Genomic DNA, 23,301 nt, shown 5'->3' with positions numbered 1-23,301 from the left:
CTTAGTCAGCTCTGTTAATTCATGCAACAGATGTGAACACTCTTTACTCACACTGTTTATTTCTAAATGGGCCTGACTTTAACTTCCACAACAGATTGATCATGATTTTCTTTGCTTGGTCTTTGAATTCTTATTCATCGCTGGAAAGCAGTGGAAGTACTGTAAAGAAAAAGCTTCGGCATCTATAGGGTACAAACTTTTGATAGGCTTCTTCCGGTTGTAACGAAGGCATGCACATTCCTGATGTCGCAAAATCTAATCAGGCAAGTCTCAGAAAATCTTTTATCTAAGACCTGATTCTTTTGGCTATGCATCCATATTAAAGGATTAGTTCACTTCCAGAATAACAATTTCCTGATAATTTACTCACCCTCATGTCCTCCAAAATATTCATGTCTTTCTTTCTTCAGTCGCAAAGAAATGACATCTTCTGAGGAAAACATTCCAGGATTATTCTCCATATAGTGGACTTCTATGGTGGCCAGTGGGTTGAAGGTCCAAACTGCAGTTTCAAAGAGCTCTACACGATCACAGCCAAGAAATAACTGTCTTGACTCCTGTCTAGCAAAACGATCAGACATTTTCGCTGTGCAATGCGCATCCACGACTTCACCCATTACATAATCATGTTGGAAAGGTCACGCGTGGTGTACTCCGGTTCAAAAAGGTAGAGTAGGGTGAAAAACTAATTTTCTCCTCCAACTTCAAATTCGTCCTACATTGTTGTTTTACCTTTCTGTTATAAAGGGCATTTGACTTTCTTTGCATGTTCACTTTGTAAACACTGGGTCCGTATTTCCACCTACGTCAACATGATTACATAATGCGTGAGACCAGGCTGGTGCAAGACGAGCATTTATGGTTAAAAATGATATAATTTTTAATTGTTTTAAGAAAATGAGCGATCGTTTAGCGAAATAAGACCCTTATTCCTAGGCTGGGGTCGTGTAGAGCCCTTTGAAACTGCATTGAAACTGCAACATGAACCTTCAACCTGCTGATCTCCATTGAAGTCCACTATATTGAGAAAAATCCTGGAAGGTTTTCCTCAAAAAACGTAATTTCTGTGCGACTAAAGAAAGAAAGACATGAACATCTTGGATGCCACTGGGGTGAGTAAATTATGTGGAAATTTCTATTCTCGATCTGAACTTTATTTTATTGCTGTTTGCCAAAACTAGTATTGACATCAAGGTCAAGAACATAAGCTCATATCCACAGCGGAAAAAGCATTACATGCTTGGCTGTATGCAAAAGCACCGTCTGCACCGTAGGTGTAAGAAAAAACAGTTTAGACCGGAAATATTTATGTGGAGTTTGGCACTAATAGATTTATATTGCACCCTTGATTTGATGTCCAGCTATTTCAGCAGAGCACTAAAAAGTTTCTCTCTGCCAACTTTGCCCTACTGAGTGAGACAAACCTGCTACATTTAATATAAGCTTCAGCCCGAGGCAGGCGAACGTGAACTTTACAGTGACTTTTATGGCACCCCAGACTCACGCAGTGACTTCAAGAGCGACGTATAACATTGGCCCCACTGGTTACTCCTACCAACTGTGTGATGACGTTATTTACTCTCCTCGAGGGAGAACTGTGGTAGTAGTGACAGTAATAGTGTTTTGGACCTGTGTTTCATGTTTAAAGAGTAAGGCTGCTGCACTGCATGCCTGAGTTATCTGCCTTATCTTCCAAATGTTCTCCTCAGAGAGCAGTCACTGACATATGGTGGATAATGAACACTTTTCTCTCTGCAGAAGATGAAGGGAGTCATATAGGAACTTGTCATTCTTTTCCTGCTGTACAAAATTGCTGTGAAAAGGTCTGTGCTATCGCCAAATCATTGCGCAAATGCAACCAAACCTGACAAGTCCATTCATCATATTCCAACCAATACAGTTCCAAAACATTAGGGCCAGAAACATTTTTTATGCTCTGTGTGTGTATGTGTATCTGGCAGCACTGCGAGATTATTTACATGAACAAGTTTGTCTTTCAGTTTTAGCATTTCTATAATGTATCACACTGGCTGTTAAGCTGTAGAACTCAAGACTACGACTAATTGTTCGCAAATGCGACAAAATATAAACACTTCCCACAATAATTCAAAGAATAAATTAAGAAAATGTGCGTAAAAACGTAGTTTTGTGAGATGTCATCACCTGAGGAAGCGTTATACTTACATATTTACAGTGTGCACCATTTCCTCCGCTTACCAACGAACACAACGCGAACTCTCAGTATTCGATTCGTGAACAAATGACTTGGTTCTTTTTAATGAATCAGTCAAAACGATTCACTAAACCGCCTTGAACTCGATCATGACTAGTTGTTTGAATCAGATTCACTCAGTCAATGAATCATTTAGATCTTTCACTGATTTCCTCGCTGAATCGCTAGCATTTTTGGTTTGGTCTGATTCGAAATGAAATGAAAAACGTTTGTGAAAGTCACTGTTTATTGACTGGTTGTTCAAATGAAAACTTGTAATTAAAGCTATAGGACCCTGGACCACAAAACCAAAGTAGAACAGGTATAAATACATTGTATGTGCCAAAATGATCAATTTTTCTTTAATGCCAAAAATCATTAGAATATTAATTAAAGATCATGTTCCATGAAGCTATTTTGTACATTTCATAAATATATAACAGCAATTTCATTTTTTGATCATTTGTCATATGCATTGCTACAAACTTTGCCTGACATTTGAAGGCGATTTTCTCAATATTTCATTTTTTTTGCACCCTCAGATTCCAGATTTTCAAACTGTTGTATCTTGGACAAATATTGTCCTATACGAACCATACAATGGAAAGCTTATTTATTCAGCTTTTAAATTATGTATAAATCTAAATTAAAAAAAAATCGATCTGGTTTTGTGGTTTAAAGTCACATATATTCACAACATAGGCCTAGCTTAGTTGTTGGAATAAACTATTTATTTATTATTTATGTAAAAACACTCCAAAGCAATCCTATTCTAAAAGGCAAACAAACTCCACTGAATGAACTTAAGTACTTTTTAATAACACCTTTATTGCAGATTTATATTTGTAAAAATTAGTTATTTGGCTACTACTTGACTCCCTCGTCCTTTTATTAAAAATTGTTTTGAGGCCCTATGCTGTTTCTCTCTTCATCTACAGAAACTACAGCACACCTGACAGGCTTGTGCTTGAGTATCATATTATATTATAACACACATTCAAAAACACCAACAAGACGGATCCCTCAAACAAAATTATAGCAGTATGATGATAAGCCCTGAAGTCAGAATGGAATGATTTCCATTTTTAATAGGCCGCGATGTCTGCAGCCTCTTTGCTCCATGATCACACAGGCTGTGAATGACACATATAGGATTGAGCTGGAAGCAGGAGAAAACTCACGTCGCCAGCAGCAAGCAAAAATCACAGACTTAAGAGTCCTCCGGGTGCTGTTCCGCCTGGCGGTGCATTCAAGCAACACTTACAAACATGTCCTGCCCAACTAAATCCAGAGGTCCCCAGCCAAAGGTCTGCTTTATGAGCCCTGGAGCTCACACAGTCGCACTGGGAAGGCAGGCATGTAAAAAAAAACGTCTGGCTGTGGATATCAAAGTCTCATTTTCTTTCTCCCCTTTCTTTTTCTCTTTCTTTACTAGAATCCCTTACATTTTCTTCTGTCTTTAACCTTCATTGGCTCATGTTCTGTGAAGGTTCTCTTTAACAAACAAAACACTCTTCGTGACGTTCTTTTAAAGTAGTCTGGCGTAAGCCTTCTCAAAACCATGCCATGAAATTCAGACATTGTTAATGTTCTTTAAAAAGATAGTTCACCCAAAAATGAAAATTCTGTCACTAATTACTCACTCTCATGTCCATTTAAACCTGTAAGACCTTCGTTCATCTTTTGAACACAAGTTAAGATATTTTTGATGAAATCCGAGAGCTTTCTGACCCTCTATAGACGGCAACGCTACCATGTTCAGGGCCCAGAAAGGTAGTAAGGACATTTTTAAAATAGTCTACACTCTTAAAACTCTTGTGGGGCAGCCGTGGCCTAATGGTTAGAGAGTCGGACTTGTAACCCAAAGGTTGCAGGTTCAAGTCTCAGGTCCGGCAGGGATTGTAGGTGGGGGGAGTGAATGTACAGCACTCTCTCCACCCTCAATACCACGACTGAGATGAGTCCCTTGAGCAAGGCACCAATCCCCCAACTGCTCCCCGGGCGCCGCAGCAATGGCTGCCCACTGCTCTGGGTGTGTGTTCACTACTGTGTGTGTGCACTTGGATGGGTTAAATGCAGATGGGTTAAATTCCTAGTATGGGTCACCATACTTCACCTCCTTTCCTTTCCCTAAAAATAAAGGTGCTTTAAAAGGTTCTTCAAGCGATGCCATAGAAGAACCCACAAAGAACCATTCAATCAAAGGTTCTTTAAACAACCATCTCTTTCTTACTTTTTTATAATCTGAAGAACATTCTTTCACCACAAAGAACCTTGTGTGAAACAGAAAGGTTCTTCAGATGTTTAAGGTTCTTTATGGAACCATTCAGACAAGAAAGGTTCTTCTATGGCATTGTGAAGCACCTTTATTTTTAAGAGTGTATGTGACATCAGTGGTTCAACCTTACTTTTATGAAACTACAAGAATACTTTTTGTGCACAAAGACGAAAAACAACTTCATTCAACAATTCTTCTCTTCCATGTCTCTGCTGCCATTCACTAGAGTACACAACGCTGGTCTTACAGGTTTGGAATGACATGAGGGTGAGTAATTAATGACCGAATTTTCTTTTTTGGGTCAGTTAAATGTCAATTAGTTGAAGTCATCCAAAAATGAAAATTTACCAAACATTTGCTCACCCTTAGGCCACTCAAGATGTAAATGAGTTTGTTTCTTCATCAGAACAAAATCGTGAGAAATTTAGCATAATATCACTTGCTCACCAATGGATCCTCTGCAGTAAATGGGTGCCGTCAGAATGATGCTCCAAACAGCTGATAAAAACATCACAATAACCCACAACTATCAACATGACAGTCCATCAATTAACATCTAGTAAAGCAAAAAGCGGCAAGATTAATTTTTTTACTGGTTTCAAGTTTTAGCCAGAAGTGATGGTTTAAAATGAAAACGCCTTGATGCAGCTTTTCACTTCACAAGATGTTAATTGAAGTATTGGAATCGATTACTTGTGGATTATTGTGTTATGTTGTTGCTGTTTGGACTTTCAATCTGACGGCACCCATTCACTGCAGAGGATCCATTGGTAAACATGATATAATGCATTCTCCAAATTTGTACTGTACAAGAAACAAACTCATCTTCATCTTAGATAGCCTGATGGACAGTAAATTCTCAGCAATTTTTTAATTATCCATTAATTTTCCATGAATCGCTTTAATTAATTATTCAATTTTATAATTTGTGATCCTGAACCACAAAACCAGTCATAAGGGTCAATGTGGAGGGAATCTGAGGTTGCAAATGCTGCAAAAAATACTGAGAAAATCACCTTTAAAGATGTCTAAATGTAGTTTTTAGCAATGCATATTACTAATCAAAAAATAAGTTTTGATATATTTACAGTTGGAAAGTTACCAAATATCTTCATGGAACATGATCTTTACTTAATGTCTTAATGAGCTTTTGACATAATAGAAAAATCAATCATTTTAGCCCATACAATGTACTGTTGGCTATTGCTACAAATTTACCCGTGCTACTTAAGACTGGTTTTGTGGTCCAGGGTCACATTTTATTCTATAATATTAAACATAATGTTTGAAAAACATTGTTATTAAAACTTCTTAACTAGGATGAAGGTCTTTTTCCGAAAACTTTCCTTGGCCCTCATGGATTGGAGTGCAGTTGCTCTTCCCAGGGGAGCCCTTATCCCGGGCCACTGCTCTTCCTCACCCTCACCTATCAGCCTGACCAATCTGACTGTGAGATACAGCAGGTCCCGCACGCCGCCTGCTCTTTGAACGTCCCCTTCTTCATGCGCTTACCTCATTAAACGTGACAAGGAAGATCAATGCTGTTGGAGTCACGATAACAGGTTGGATGACGCTGACCAGTGAGACCGACAAAATTTCTGTGGGTCAAAGTTATGGCAGTGTTTCTTCTTTTTCAATCATTAAGGGTGGGGGACTACAGTTCTCCCTAATAGCAAAGGGTGCGACGAGAGCTGGCTGTCCCAGAGTCTCACTCTCCCATTCTGGCTGCTTGCAACACACTGACGTCTACTGGATGAGGTCTTGACCATACAACGTGAAACGTTGCAAAACCACCAAATAGCTTTACATAATGGGTAATGATAACCCAGCGTGAGCCACAACGTCCCCATCAAGCAGTTACCACTCTTATATTTTGCTTTGCAGATATATTATATGTCTCATGATGAATCCAATGACAGAATTTCTCCACTGATGTCAAGCCCATGATCTGTCAGTTAAGCAAAGCGTATAGTTTATTGCCAGTCAATCACAGTCGGCCAACTTGGAAGCAGCCGAACAATTGAACGGCACACCATGTACATTTGGTTTGACAGGCTGCAAAAATAACACCAACACCGGGCCCTAGAGAACTGGGCATGGACGTCTCTCCAAAATAAATGATTCCACACCAGAGAGGAGCCTTCGCAGTTCACACTCCTTTTTTATTTGATATAAATTTGGATCCCGGGTGGGCGTTTTATAACTCTTTCTTGAAAAGAAACGCTGTTTCCTTTACTGGCTGCCAGGACAGTCTCAGCAGTCTTGTATCACACCTTGAGTTTGGTCAAGGCAAATGAAAAGGTCCAAAAAAAAAAAAAATACACACATACATACACACGCATCTCATTTCACTGGCATCAGTAAATTCACACCAGTCCACTAAAAAACACTTTTCTGGACTGTCAGATACTAGGAATACTAGACTTGACGTTTTCTATTTATCACACTGTAAAAGGTGCCAAAAAATGACCTTATTACTGTAAATCACTGCTACATTTTAGGTTACATGATGCATTCATACCTGCAAGTTAACCACTCTTAAAATAAAGGTTCTTTATTGGCATCGATGGTTCCATGAAAACATTGAACATCCATATAGAATAAGGTTCTTTATAGTCAAAAAAGGTGCTTTGGATTTTTAAAAATGTTCTTCAAAATGGTTCTTTTAAGAACTGTTTACTGAAAGGTTCTTTGGGGAGCCAAAAATGGTTCTTCTATGGCATCACGGCGAAAACACCCTTTTGGAACCTTTATTTTTATAATCCGTTACTGATTCCAAATTACATGACAGAAATTGTAGTTAGTAATGTAATCCATTACATTACACATTTTAGGTAATACAATCAGACTACTTTTAGATTTTATCATATTTACAAAGGAAAGATACAGCTTTACGATTCTCTCCGAAAACCACCGAGCTCTTGGAGGCGCGCCGTGGGCGGAGCTAAAGATTGACGAGCGAGTGCTGGCCGATTGCCAAAAAAACATACATTTGATGCTGTTCACTTACCAGCTGCAGCTGCGGGATCTTTTATAGCTGGGACTGCTCCATCTTTTAGTATCAAACGATGTGTAAATCTAGCGTCGAACTGAACATTCGTCAACAAACAAATTTGCAAAACTCCGTTTCTGTCCCGGAAAAACAAACTGCATCTACTGTTCACGTAACGCTGGGTTCCACAATAAAAGATTGTGTTCACATGACAAAAGCCTTCCAAAGACAGAGTGTAGTTGATGCAATGTTGAATCACTTCTTAAACCTGAAATGACTTTTGTAAATCCAGTGGTCAAATAATGTGTTGCCACCTGACATCTTTGTGTGAATTTGAGTCCACAAAACTGGAAGACTTTCTGAATGTATATAAGCAGAGAACTATTTTAGAAAGGAAATTTTAAAAAATGAAAAAGAGGAATTAGGGAGAAGCAAAAAATTATGAATAATGTATTTCTGTTGTGTAAATAATATGTAAACATGTAATCAATAAAAAATGTAATTTAATCTAATTACAAGTACTTAATTTTTGGAATCTGATTTTGTAATCCAGATTATATGTAATCAGTTACTACCCAGTTCTGTTAGCACTTACTAGACAGCTAAATAAATTAATATAAATCCTAATTCAACATTCAATTGTATACTGAAAGAAAAAAATGTTGAAGTGAATGGTAAAATATTTTCACCTAGTCCAGTATAATTAGACATTTACCATGCAACTTTTTATATATCTAAAAATAAACTTTTTCTTTTCTTGTCTTCAGAACATTTCTGTTTATTTGAGGCAGGACTATCGGACTACCAAAATAAGAGGAATCATGCAAAATGCATGTTATTTTTTATTTAGTACTGGCCTGATTATAATATTTCACATAAAAGATGTGTATATATGAAACGTTGAAATTATAAAAATGACCCTGTTCAAAAGTTTACATACACTTGATTCTTAATACTGTGTTGTTACCTGAATGATCCACATCTGTTTTTTTTTCTTTTTGTTTAGTGATAGTTGTTCATGAGTTCCTTGCTTGTCCTGAACAGTTAAACTGTCTGCTGTTCTTCAGAATAACCTTCAGGTTGAACGAATTCTGTGGTTTTTCAGCATTTTTGTGTATTTGAACCCTTTCCAACAATGACTGTATGATTTTGAGATCCATCCTTGATGAAACTTGATGAAATTCAATTTGAAGATCAGGGTAATTTGAACTTATTTTGTCTTCTGGGAAACATGTAAGTATCTTCTGCAGCTTCTGAAGGGCAGTACTAAATGGAAAAATATGATATTTAGGCAAAATAAGAAGAAAAATGTACACATCTTCATTCTGTTCAAAAGTTTACACCCCCTGGCTCTTAATGCATAGTTTTTCCATTTCACCCCCTTCACTCTCCAGATTTAAAATGACTAAATAAAACTTTTGAAATATGATTTGGTCAAACTTGAAATACACTAAAAATTAACTGTTAAAGGTGGCACGATGCATTGGGATTGCTGGTTTTAGACTAGGAATTGTCCGAGCTCTGGCTAAGCCTACCCTGCATAATTGGTTAAACTTGGCCTGGTCGCTTTAACCCAGGTTATATATCACCGTCTTGAAGTTCACTTTATCTTAACAGCTTTAATGCAGACTTAGGGAACCTCTCATGTTCACTTCAAAGCCCCGTTCGGAAAGCCTTCAAAGTCAGAGACTAAAACCTCTGTATCGCCCTCAGAATCACAAGCCGGACTCTGGCTGAGTGTGGGAAAGTTTGTTAGGAGCAACAACATTTCATACTCCAATTCCACTTATTTATGAAATTCGTCAACATATCAAGTAAAAAGAGAAGTCCAGTCCATGGAAGTACAGGATGGAAAAGAGCTTTATTTAAAAAAGGTGATCTGTGACAGAAGGGAACGCGTACGGTTACAAACTAAATGTGACATTCTATCGCTAGCGGACAGTTCTTATTAACATCCAGAACAGTGGAACAGACAACAGGAACGAAACAGGCCAGCTCAGGTTGACTCACAGGCTATTTGTAGACAAAGTGATGGCTCACATCAATTAAACATGTTTTCCTCTTCAAGCTGTTTTTTGTTTTTCAGAGTCACAAAAACAAAGTTTTACACCAAATGCTTGAAATCAAAAAGAAAAACACAGGAAAGATGGCTCACTAATGACAAATGGCGATCACGCGAGTTGATCCGAGTACTTCGTGAAGAAAGACGGCCAACGAATGGTATGGCAACACCGCCTCAGGAGAGAACAGAACGATTGCCTTTTTTTCTACCATAGTAACATCAAGCCTGCATGTCGTGGTAAACACATCACGTGGGAATACAGAGGAAATGATTGGTTTTAAAAAGGGGCTCCCCCCGCCGTCTCCTCACTCACTTTGTAATTTGCCTCAACAGTAAATCAGAGCTCACTGCTGGGCCCTCTGACTTCAGCGTGGAGTTGTCCTCTCCCAGCATTCCTGCGCTCATGAATCATTCTGATTCCTGGCTTCCACCAGGCATTTCCTCTACAACTCTCTCCCTCTCGAAATTCAGCAAGGAGCAGAGCGCTGCTCGCGATCCAGGGCAGTCTTCGATTTGGGCCACAGGAGAACAGGGAACACAGAATGTCATTCTAGAGCTTTCCAGATCTCGTTCCAACTGTTAAAGGAATGTTCCGGGTTTCAGTACAAGTTGAGCTCAATCGACAGCACTTAGCATAACATTGATCACAACAGCAGTGGAAAAAATGAATGAGGCCAATCCATTAAAACACTCGGCGATTCCATAGTATGTAAGCAATATGCATGCAAACATTATTTTAGTATGAAAAATTATACCAAATATCAACTTTGCTGTCATTTTAACGACAACATAATGTCTAAAACCCCAAAATGATTGTAAAACTGTACAGCTCAAGTTGAAATAGAACTACTATTTACATTTTTTAATAAAATTCTTAAATTGGATTAGATTACACTATCTGTTAAAAGTTTTTGAGCAGTAAGATTTTGAATGTTTTCGAGAAATCTCTTCTGCTCACCAAGCCTGTGTTTATTTGATTCTAAGTACAGCAAAACTTTACATTTTTTTGAAATCACTTTCTATTTGACTATATTTTAAAATATAATTTATTCCTGTGATTTCAAAGCTGAATTTTTAGCATCATTACTTCAGTCACATGATCATTTAGAAAATCATTTTTATTATGTCGAAAACAGCTGAGTAGAATTTTTTCAGGTTTCTTTGATGAACAGAAAGTTCAGAACAACAGCATTTATCTGTAATAGAAATCTTTTGTAACATTATAATTGTCTTTATCATCACTTTCAATCAATTTAAAGCATCCTTGCTAAATAAAAGTATTATTTTTTATATATAAAAATTATACTGACTCTAAGCTTTTGAATGGTAAAGTTTATAATGTTAAATGTTAATGTAAAGCTTTTTATTGCAGATAAATGCTGATCTTTGATCTTTCTATTCATCAAAGAATCCTGAAAAAAATACTAAACTGTTTTAAATATTGATAATAATAAGAATCAGCATATTAGAATGATTATTGAAGAATCATGTGACTGAAGTAACGATGCTGAAAATGTAGCTTTGATCACAGGAATAAATTACATTTTAAAGTATATAATATTAAAAAATATTTCAATATTTTTGGATCAAGCCAAAGAGACTTCTAATTCGTACAGTTCAAAAACTTTTGAATAATAGTATATAGTATATTATATTAAATTACATTTTTAAGATCAAATTTTGTGGTAATCAACATTATCCTACAAGTGCTGTCAACTTGTGTTGAACCTAGAATATTCCCTTCATTTTGTTTATGTGTGGATTTTCACGGTTTCCAGACATTTTGGGAGTCTCTCAGCAAACAAAGGTTTTTTTCATCATAGAAACTGTAACATATCTTTATAATAACATTCATAAAAAGCAAAGAAAGATCTATAAGAAATCCATAGTGCCGTTGGAAATCACAGAAATATTCTACAAGAGTTGCTGTTTCTCAAAGGGTGGGTAGAAAGTAGAAAGGATTTCTTAAATTATCATTTCAACAAACAATCAAAAACTGCTTCTTAGCATTTAAAAGACCAAGTTGGCTAAATTCTCATCTTATTCAATTATATACAAAACATACAACGTACAATACAGAGATCACTTCACAAGTTCACGAATGAGACCAGTTCCGAAGCTCTGTGTCGTGTAAGCATGTGGCGTGCGCGTTAGCCTGTGCCTTCGTGTGCGAGTGTGAAGATGTATCTGTCGATTCATATCATGGCCTGTATCACCACCCTCCCGTTAACCTGGTGAATGTAGGAGCTCTGCTTGCCAGCCAGGCTCTGAGTGGCCATTGTCTCATCATCACTGGTAATGGGCTCTTCTTTCACCCGGATGACTCCGGGGTGAATGTCCAGTGGTCCGATGGGTGAAGCGGAGGTGTTGCTGCGGATGCTGTCGGGGCTGTGCTTCCTGATGACACCAGCAGAGGGCGAGCTGTCCTCCTGCATGGCCTGGTCATAAAAATCCTCTCCTTCTTCCTCCTCGGACTCCTGCAGGTGGACGTTTGGCTGACGAAGCTGCTCGATTGATTTCGAAAGCATCTGTGAGAGGAGAAACACGGTTTATTATTGGATGTTCTGTCACATTCAGTCAATGAGCGATTTGTTGTCTCTTTGCCAATTCAGGCAAAGCAAACACTCATTTACCAGAATTGGAACTCATTCACAACAAGGGCTCAGAGCCAAACAGTGATGTTCTACGTCAAGTAAATATAGTCACTGTGTTCTGGAATTAGTCAAATACTTTTTATATCTCCCACTGAAGCCCGTAAGCGGATGTGAAATTACACAGGTGCCCTATTTAGCGCAGGTAAAACATTCAGTTATTAAGCCAGAAAGCTAATCCCTGATTTCACAGCATTCGTGACCTAATTTCTCTCAGAAATCATTTATTACTGTTAGCTACAACAGTTTAGGGTTACAGAGAGAGTATTTACTTGTAAATAATTAGTGAGAATAATTAGGCGTCGCTTCCAGTCACATAACACATTTTTGTTCAGTCAATTAAATGATGTTCATTTGTTTTATATGTCAAAAGTTTACACCTTGTAATGTTAATTTTATTTGATCAGATGGATAAGATGGATCATACAAAATGCATGTTATTTTTTATTTAGTACCGACCTGAATAAGACATTTCACATAAAAGACGTTTACATAAAGTCCACAAGAGAAAATAATAGTTGAATTTATAAAAATGACCCCGTTCAAAAGTTTACATACACTTGATTCTTAATACTGTGTTCTTACCTGAATGATCCACAGCTGTGTTTTTATTGTTATTATTAGTGATAGTTGTTCATGAGTCCTTTGTTTGTCCTGAACAGCTGTTCTTCAGAAAAAATCCTTCAGTTCCAGACAAATTCTTTGTTTTTGTTTTTCAGCATTTTTGTGTATTTGAACTCTTTCCAACAATGACTGTATGATTTTGAGATCCATCTTTTCACTCTGAGGACAACTGAGGGTCTCATATGCAACTATTACAGAAGGTTCAAACACTCACTGATGCTCCAGAAGGAAAAACGATGCATTAAGAGACGGGGGTGAAAACTTCTGAACAGAATTTACATTTTTCTTATTTTGCCTAAATATCATATTTTTTCATTTAGTATTGCCCTTCAGAAGCTACAGAAGATACTTACTTGTTTTCCAGATGACAAAGTAAGTTAAATTAAAATAAATACCCTGATCTTCAAATTCATTAAGCTCTTAATGCATAGTTTTTCGTTCTGGAGCATCAGTGAGCGTTTGAACCTTCTGTAATAGTTACATATGAGTCCCCCAGTTGCCCTCAGTGTGAAAATATGGATCTCAAAATCATACAGTTAATGTTGGAAAGTGTTCAAATTCACAAACATGCTGAAAACCCAAAGAATTAGTGGGACCTGAAGAACTTCTCTGAAGAACAGTGTCAAGTGTATGTAAACTTTTGGACAGGGTCATTATTTTCTCTTGTGGACTATGTATAAACATCTTTTATGTGAAATATCGTATTCAGGTTAGTACAAAATAAAAAATACCATGCATTTTGTACCATTCCTCTTATTTTGATAAAATAATTCACATTTTGCAGATTCTGCAAGGTGTATGTAAACTTTTGACTTCAACTGTATAATAGATTTCGAAACTCATATGACACCAACATGAACACAAAGACAAATTTTTTAAGAATCTGTGTTTTAAACGGCTTTATGCACTCATTATTCATCAAAAATAATTTGCTACGTACAGTTTTAGATGAAAAACAACTCAGTTTGCAACAGTCAAACTACAGTCACGCAACTACACAAGTCATTCGTGACCCAGACCAGACTGGTTTTTTGTACATGCCTCTGGTGACTGAGGCCATAACAATAAATAGCCAAAACAAGTGCTCTCTGGGCACTTTTGATCTTCATGTCTGAAAATTGCATTTGTAACCTTGAATTTCCCATAGCACTCTCAGCAATAATAAGGCAGATCAATCTGCAAGCTCCCGCTAACAATGGAGCCTTTCACAGCGCGAGCCTCCCGTGTCGCTAACCTTGCATGCGCGGCAGAATAATTGCACTTAAACGGATGGCCAGGTCACGGCTGCTGGTGCACAGAAACACAAATATTTCCACAGGGGAACAAAAGTATGTATTCTATCCACTTTGGTGCCCATTTGAACTTGTCCCTGTGCAATTTTGTGGTGTTAGCATGCAACTGATGCCTTAAGCTATGCTAATTCAGCTGCCGCTTCTGAACCCAGAACAGGTTTTTCCCTCCATAATGGAGATGGGCTGTCTAACTTTAGTTCCCATGTGAACTAAATGGTGTTTCAAGGAAAATGCGCTTTAGGATGACAACATAATCTTTCAGCTTCATCCTCAACTTGCTATGATAGCGCTAAAATCGTTGTTGCACTGAGAGCTCGATTAAATGATTGTACCTTGTTGATGTGGACCTGTTGCTGGTACTGCTTCTGCTTCTCCAGGAAGTTCTGGTGTTGCTGCTGAATCACAAGTTGAGCTAGTGTGCTCTGGGGCAGCGGAGCCGATTGGGTTCGGTTTAAGGGCCGGTGACGAGGCAGTTTGGGTCGGGTGCTGCACGGAGAGCTTTCCATCATGGCCAACGGAGAAGGAGGATGCACAGGACTCTGACCTATGTAACAAAACATATGAATCTGGTAAACATGTGACCCTGGACGTCAAAACCTTAAGTCTTAAGTAGCAATAGGCAAAAATACATTGTATGGGTCAAAATGATTGATTTTCTTTTATGCCAAAAATCATTACGATATTAAGTAAAGATCATGTTCTATGAAGATATTTAGTAAATCTCCTACCATAAATATATTAACACCTAATTTTTGATAAGTAATATGCATATGCAAGAACTTCATTTGAACAACTTTAAAGGATTTTTTTTAAGGATTTTTTGCACCCTCAGATTCCAGATTTTCAAATAATTGTATCTCAGCCAAATATGCTCCCATTCTAACAAACCATGCATCAATGAAAAGCTTATTTATTAAGATTTCAGAATTTTATTGACTGGTTTTGTGGTCCTGGGTCACAAATCTAGCAGAGTAGAAATTTTCTCCCTTACAGATTTTATTTAAAGGAGCAGTGCACCCCAAAATTTAATTTGTCAATATTTACTCATTCTAGATCTCCTTGGCATGTTGCCTAGAGAAGAGAAGGAGTGATGCCCAATTCATGAATGAATCATTCTTTTAGGTTAAATCTTTTTCAATTAATCAGTTGATTCAGTTTAAAAAGCAGTCGAAATGATTTGATCACTAGGCTGGAATACATTTGTTTCCCAATTTACATTCTGGACAAGTTGACCCTAGCCTCTGGTATGAGTCTGAGATTTCACTTAGATTTCATAAAATTACTGATGTGTACTCAAGTGGACTATCTGATGTCTTTTCTGGGCCTTGAACGTGTCAGTTGTGTTGCTGTCTATGCAGAGTCAGAAAGCTCTCAGATTTCATCAAGAATATCTGAATTTGTGTTACAAAGATGAATGAAGATCTTACAGATTTGGAACACCAAGAGGGTGAGCAAATGACACAATTTGTGGGTGAACTATTCCTTTAAAAACTAAAAAAAAAAGCTACAAGATGAAAGGTTACAGGTTCAAACCCCACAAGGGAAAATCTTGAGCAACCAACACTTAACCCCAGGTTGCTCCAGGGGGAATGTACCTGTAACTTAACAATGCAGAGTGAAAACTATTTTGATTTATTCTATTCAGTTGAAAATTAATTCTGAAGAATCTTATGTATTGAAGCTCTAATGTTCTCACCAGTACAGAGGATCTTTTGGTGGCGGAGTTGCTCTTTCTGGAGGAGGTGCTGCAGGAGAGCTTGGTGGCTGCTGCTCACTTTGGTCTCCATCGCAACAGACAAGGGCACTGGTCCCAGAAGTTGGGTGGGCAAACCCTGAATGACCGCTGACACGCCACCACCCTCAACATGCTTCTCCTGAAGTCCTAAAGCAGCCTGACAGGTGATAGAGAGGATATGGTTCATTTGCAAATATATTGAATTCACTGATGGTCTTGGATTGTTCAGATCAAAATATAGCCAAATATATGTGTACAATTGTACTCATGTTTATTTCATTTTCTAGGCAGGGAGCTGTAAACTATTTATTATTAACTATTAAATTAACTCAAGATTAAGGATTATTTGGAGTTACACTTGATTATTCTGCTTTGGCTGGACTTTAAACAGCAGTAATGGATGAGGTGACTGGGGAGGGCCGGAGTGCAACTGACACCAGACACTTAAGCACAATATTTATCTAAGGCCTATAAAATCCCCCAAGGTCAAAGGCCAGCACCCTGAGGCTACACATATCATCCAGTCAGCCAGTGATGGCTAGTCTTTCAACAGTCAAAGCAATATGCAACTGAGCCAAGACCATAAACTACATTTCCCCTCATTTATCAGTGTAAACATCCACATTCAATTCATTAGAATTAAATCAGTTTTGGTGACTAAATGGAAGTTTTAAAATAGACAATAAATTAAAAAATATGATTTTTTAATAATGAAGGCCTGATTACCCTACAGTTGAGTGACAACAAAATAATATGAAAGCATAAACTATTCAAAAGTATTTCTAAAAGATTTTTTTTTTATTTTGCATCAAAACTATTCACACTTAATCTAATGTGGAAATGTATATAACATATTTAAGTTTAATTTACATATTTATTAATTTGATCTATTTAACATATACATTTTTATATATAGATGTATTAATTATATATATATTACATAGTAATATAGATATATAAATAATACATGCTACCAAAACTATTCACACTATATTTTATATATATATATATATATATATATATATATATATATATATATAGTATATAAATTAATTTAATAAATAATACAATTATACAATTAAATACAATTATGAATATGTAAATAAATTGTAAATATTCATAAAATTAAACTTAATCTTAATAACTCCAAACTTTTGACTGGAAAATGAGCAATATCGCAGGAGAAATATCATATAATACTACTATATTAAAAATTTGTTCATTAATTTACACTGAACTAACTCAGAAGTCTCTTATGCTCACCCAGGCTGTGTTTATTTAATAAATAATCGGGAAAAGTGTAATATTGTTAAATATTTTTACAATTTAAAAAAAATGTTTTCTATTTTAATATACTTTCAAATAAAATGTATTCATGTGATAAAAAAACTGATTTTTTCAGCATCATTACTCTAGTCTTTATTGTTACATGATCCTTATTATATTATGCTAAATTATTATCAGTGTTGGAAACAGTTGTGCTGCTTAATATTTTTTTTTGGAACCTGTGATATCTTTTCAGGTTTCTTTGATGAATAAAAAAACAAAAAAAGAACAGCATTTATTAAAAAAAAGAATAACAACGTAACAATTGAAGCATTCACTTTTTATCAATTTAACAAAACACACAAATTATTTCTGGAGGATCATGTGACACTAAAGACTGGAGTAATGATGCTGAAAATTCTGCTTTTCAACACATAAATAAATAATATTTTAAAATATATTAAAATAGAAACTGTTATTTTAAACTGCAATTTTATTTATTTTTTTTATTAAATTGCAAGTTTTTTTCTGTATTTTTGATCAAATAAATGCAGCCTTGATAAGCGTCTTTAATAAAAACATTAAAAATCTTACTGATCCCAAACTTTTCAATTGAAGTGTTTTACTAAAATATTAAAATATGTTTTTTAAGATTTTAATTCGCTGATCTTAATAAAAGCCTTGATACCTGAATAAATTGTTCAGCCATACTCATTGCTGTCTGAATCAGTGTTACTGAGTTCATAGGGAAGCATTGTGTCATGTTATTAATGCCAAAAATCCAGACATGGTGTGAACTGGCTTTAACAGGGGAAGTTATGAAAGACGATGCATGTCATTTTTTGACTTACGCTGATGGGAGAAGAGGCAGCCGAGAGACCCAGGGAGATATTGGGCAGCGATGGAGACGTATAGAGATTTAACATAGACATCGAGCTTTCAGGCCCTAATAACCTCGGCTGTGACGGCCACCGCTGTGATGGAAAAAGAGAGAGAGGGATGGAGAGAGAAAGAGAGATATTTTGAAATCCCACTATGGACCATTGGAAAGAGCAACAGCAACAGAACAATAAACTTTAATGTACTAAAACGAATGACGGTTTTGTTCCTGCCACAGCGGAGCTGTATGAGCTCAACTGGAGGCTGTAAAACCAAGGCCACAGAGAAGCCCACAAATCCAGAATGGTATCCCAGTTGCTATCATTTACAAAAAACATTCTCACTACAATCTTTCTGATCAGATTTCGACTGTATTCCTCCACCCAGTGGTGCGGCCCATCAGCATGTGGCAGAGGGGCTGTACTGTTTACCCGCCAATCCCTCCTGCCTATTCGCTGACCTGTATGTGGATATCCGGCCTTATTTGACCCAGGGGACCAGTTCCCTCTGAAAGAAGATACCCAATGTAACGGATCACAAACACGGCTGGCTTTCGAAACTGGCGCGGCGTCTGCGGGTAGCAAAGGTACGATCCACGAGACGTCAAGCTTGTGTCAATACAATAGCGATCGGCCGTGTTTGTGTTGTTAACGTGTCTTTGGCTACCAGCGGCTGGTGGATCAATTAAGCTCAACCACCCACCACCTCGACCCTGGATCGCAGCGCAATAAGCATTCCTTGTCGGCTATTGCATTGGAGGTCCATGGGAGTGTAAACAGTGGTGTTGAAGAATAACACAGCTGCTAAGCTGAGGCTTCACAGAGACATGTCACATTTGCCCAGAATACACCTCTTTGTGAGCAAAGTCCACAGGGACCCGGAGGAACCAAGCCGTGAAGCCACCAGGAAGTGAGTCAGAGGGAGCTAATGAACATCGGCAAAAGGGAAAAGCCCTCTGTGTTCCTAAAGGAATAGTTTGGGTTTAATACATGTTACGCTCAATTGGCAGTAGGACTGCATGATGTGGTGAAAAAAATTGAATTGTAATTTTTTTGTAAATTGCAAATTTTGTGATTAGTCAAAAGTTTGTGAACAGTAACATTTTTAATGTTTTTTTTAAGTTGTTTGATCCAAATTGCAGTAAAAACAGTACAATTTGAAACTATTTTTACTGTTTAAAGTAACTGTTTTCTATTTGAATATATTTTAAAATTTAATTTATTCCTGTGATTTCAAAGCAGAATTTTTAGCATTATTACTCCAGTCTTCAGGGTCACATGATCCTTTAGAAATCATTCTAATAGTCTGATTTGCTGCTTAAAGAAATGTATTATTATGTTGAAAACAGTTCTATTAATTTCCCTCTTAAAAAAAATAAAATAAAATAAATAAATAAATAAATAAATAAAAATTATATTTCAAACTTTTGAATTATATAGTCTATAATCTTACAAAAGCTTTTTGTTTTAGATAAATGCTGATCTCTGGATCTTTCTATTTATCAAATAATCCTGAAAAAATTTACTCAACTGTTTCAAATATTGATAATAATAATAATAAATGTTTCTTGAACAACAAATCAGCATATTAGAATGACTTCTGAAGGATCTGAAGACTGAAGTAACAATGCTTTAAATTTAGCTTCGATCCCAGAAATGAATTACATTTTAAAATATATTCAAATAGAAAGCAGATATCTTAAATAGAAAAAAATATTTCTAAATTTAACTGCTTTTACTGTATTTTGGATCAAATAAATGCAGGCTTGTTGAACAGAAGATGCTTTTTTAAATACATTAAAAATCTTACTGTTCAAAAACTTTTGAATGGTAGTACATATACATATAAATATAAAAATTGTAAATAAAATTATCAAAAAAAACTACTAATATTAATTTCACCATAAGATCCTGAAAACACTGGACCATGAGCTGCTCAATGAACACAGTGCCGTGCTTCACTTTAAAATACACAGTGCATTTTTAATTCAATAAATCGCATTCTATAAATTTGATCATTTATTAAAGCAGTTTTGGTTTAATTTTGATTAATTGCACTCAACTAAAGATTTTTCTGGTTGACTAGTAGTTGTTCATTTTAAGCACTAGACGACTATTAGTCGCACATTTATTAATAAACCATATAAATCAAAATGATAACCATTTAATTTCCTACATAGCCTAAAAAGCGCTCAAGCACAGGCAAAAAAGCTCGCCACAGCGCACCGGCACATATAATAATTCTGAATGTGTCAGGGAAAAACAGCAAGGAGAATGCATTACCGTTTTAATAATTTATTGATTAACTAGTGCTTTCTTTGTTTTCGGCTTAAGAGATGAATTCAGCAACACCGACTCGTCATCTCCGCAGTAGTGATGCGCCTATATGCATGTTTCATACGGATTACATGATCTAAGAATATTTGATTTTTATTAGAATTGGTTCGTTTAAAAGTAGACATTTCACTCTCTATAGAATATTTTTTCATGTCTGTAAGGCAAGTAGGCTACACACAGAGTTTCAAAGTTTCGTGCTCAATTTCACAGAGACCGAGACGGCAGAAAGTGCATCTTGCTTGCTTAAATTATTTTACAAAAGCGCAACGTTTCGTTGTTATTGTGAGTGCACACAAACAAACATAGAGTCTTTACAGATTCGAAAGATGTATTACTTTTATCCGTATGATCACAAATGACAGATGATTTAAAAGCTAGTGATCGCAACGGCGCCTCCATCTGTCTTGCAGTGAGCAACACTTGAATAGCGCACATTTGGCATATAAAGTTGCTCCTATATACATCTTTCAGATAAAAAGCCATCTTTGAAGTGGATGAATGATAGTTGAGCGTTTGGATGTCCTGTCCGATGCACTGTTTTACCACACAGACCAGCTGTTAACAGTCTGTCCATTACGGACTGCATGACTTTGCCACTTCCTATGGATTTTTTTTTCTATGACTAAGCGAGTAATAAAATTTTGGTCAACCACGGCTCTTCTCGTCGACTACCAGTTAGTCGACTATTAGGGGCCAGCCCTAGTTGAGTCCTGAACGTAACATTATTTTGAGCTATATCTCCTTTCCTCTTTTTTGCCCTGAGCTTTACAAGAGCTGCAGGCAAAGAAAACCACATAGCTATGCCAGTAAAGGTTAGTGGTACAGAGCAGGAGTTTGTGGGAGGAAGTGAACTGACTCTTTATTATCCGTGCTGGGAGCCGTTTTCATTGGACTGAGACGGACAAGCGGATCACAGGCTGTAGAGACAGAGTTGTGTTTTCATAGCTGCACAATGACAGGCTGGGCTTGTGTCGAGGAAATTTACGGGTGCGGCCTGGTGGCCATCAACTTTTCTTTTAGTCGTACAGGTTTTAAGCTTTCAGGAAAGCTTTGATGAAACTGCTGTGCGAAAGCTTAACTGTTAATAGACTTGCGTACCTGTAATAAAACATGTTTAATGTAAGTACCTCAGTACGCGTGGTGACTGGGAGAGAGGAGGGTCCGTTTTCAGCTCCCAAGGCACTGCAGGCCCCGTTGGGCGAACTAGGCCCTGATCCTGGTGCACTGCTGCTGGCTGTGGATTCTGGGGAAGATGAAATGAAACGGATATAAGTGCAAGTATAGACATCATCAATAATATATATTATATAAACTGTAGATCTATGAATCCTTCATACAGTTTTGAAAAAATGTTTATACCAGATTCAACAAACGCTTTTATATGAAATTAAATGCCAAGTGTTTTATTACAAAACAATATTAATAAAATGAAACAAATAATACAATTATTAATAAAATAATAAAATAAAATATCGTTTTTTTTAAGAATTTCATCCATTTAATGAAGCTTTTTTCTTTATTATTAACCATACTCTTAAATTATTTATTCATTTACAAAACAATATTAATAAAATAAAGGACTTTATATGGTCAAAAAATATAGAAATAGAACAGAATTTTTTTTTAAAGTTAAAACATTTTAGAATTTATTATACAGAAATTTGTATTTTTAAAAATGAAAATAAAAAAATAAAAAAACTTGCACTAGAGTTGAGAAATAATTTAATGTTACTTCCTACGTAATTTTTATTTATTTATTTAACAATATTAATAAAAATGTTTGTTTTTTTTCAAGAATTTAATCCTATGAATGAAGTTTTTTTTCCTGCTTAACTGTTATTTAATTTATATATAAATGGATTTTAATTCAGAAATGTATTTTTAAATTATAAAATAATATTATGAAATGTATTTTAAAATGATAAAATAATAAAATAAAATAAAACTGTCACTGGAGTCGGCTAATAATTCCTTGTGTTACTTTCTGCTTAGCTGGTTATTTTTTAATTTTTAATTTTTTTTTTTTTTTTTTACAAAACAATATTACTAAAACAAAGGTTTTTTTTAAGCTTTTATCTTCATTGTGATGACGGGACAGTTGTACCATCCTCTTTCGTCTGATTTGCCCCCCTGTAGTATTAAAATGAATTTTAATTCAGAAATTTATTTAAAAAAAAAAAAAAAACAATGTATATATTGCATTTTTATGTCTTTTAAAATCAATTAATAGATGTAGACAAAAGAAAATGAACATCATGTCAACAGTAATAGGATGATGTTATATCTGGCATATTTACATAGTATTTACTGGATGACAATCTTGCCACCGTGTTTCCAAAACTAACCAGCAACTGCTGCCCCTGATATATTATAAATATACACGAGTGACTGAAACACCATGGAAAAATCATTCAAGTGGCCAAGGCTCAAAAACCACACTGGACGGTGCTCTGGATGACACCTGCCAGAACAGCTGTTACATAACAACATCAACACACTGAGCTGCACAGACAGTGGACGGCTGCTGAGATTACTGGAGAGAAACCGTCAGCGAACATCCAACCGGCAGGAAGTCTTATTGTTTATGCCCCAGGTGTGTCGTCTAATTGTGAGATGCATTATGGAATGGCACTCCTACCCAGAAGCTCCAGGGCCCTCTTTTTGAAGGGTGTCATGATGCTCCCCTCCTTCCTCCTGAGGAGCGGGCTGCTCCTTCTCTCTGCAACTTTCTGCTTTAACCTGGACCGCACTTTCAGATTGGGCTCCGAGACTGGAGAGAAAACATAATATCACGTGTTAATCACATATTCAGAATCTGTTTAGTCTAAACTTTTTTAATCCAAGTGTTGTTATGGAAATGTTCTGATGCGTTTGTAGCTATGCATGTCAGAAAGCAGGAGAGGGGAATCCACATTGTTGTGTAGTAGCATTCCTGTACTGTGATGTTATTGGACTGTGATTAGATCTGTGGCCA

General features: G+C 36.3%; 1 protein-coding gene across 2 annotated transcripts in view; it reads right to left on the bottom strand.

The window, feature by feature from the left end:
- Positions 1-9,324: 9,324 nt before the first annotated feature.
- The window catches only part of hdac9b (histone deacetylase 9b), a 75,221-nt gene continuing 61,244 nt past the window's right edge, over positions 9,325-23,301 (bottom strand). For both annotated transcript variants that reach the window (XM_073847344.1, XM_073847343.1), the window contains exons 6-11: positions 22,966-23,097; positions 21,455-21,570; positions 17,964-18,086; positions 15,808-16,003; positions 14,444-14,655; positions 9,325-12,072 (exon numbers count right to left, since the gene is read on the bottom strand). In XM_073847344.1, coding sequence (XP_073703445.1) covers positions 11,740-12,072; positions 14,444-14,655; positions 15,808-16,003; positions 17,964-18,086; positions 21,455-21,570; positions 22,966-23,097 — 1,112 coding nt within the window. In that variant the 3' untranslated portion in view covers positions 9,325-11,739. The remainder of the gene's footprint in view (positions 12,073-14,443; positions 14,656-15,807; positions 16,004-17,963; positions 18,087-21,454; positions 21,571-22,965; positions 23,098-23,301) is intronic.

Source organism: Garra rufa, chromosome 9 (genome assembly GCF_049309525.1).
Source record: "Garra rufa chromosome 9, GarRuf1.0, whole genome shotgun sequence".
Taxonomy (NCBI): Eukaryota; Metazoa; Chordata; class Actinopteri; order Cypriniformes; family Cyprinidae; genus Garra; species Garra rufa.
The sequence above is the reverse complement of the archived record's forward strand: the minus strand, read 5'-3'. Positions and strand labels throughout refer to the sequence as shown.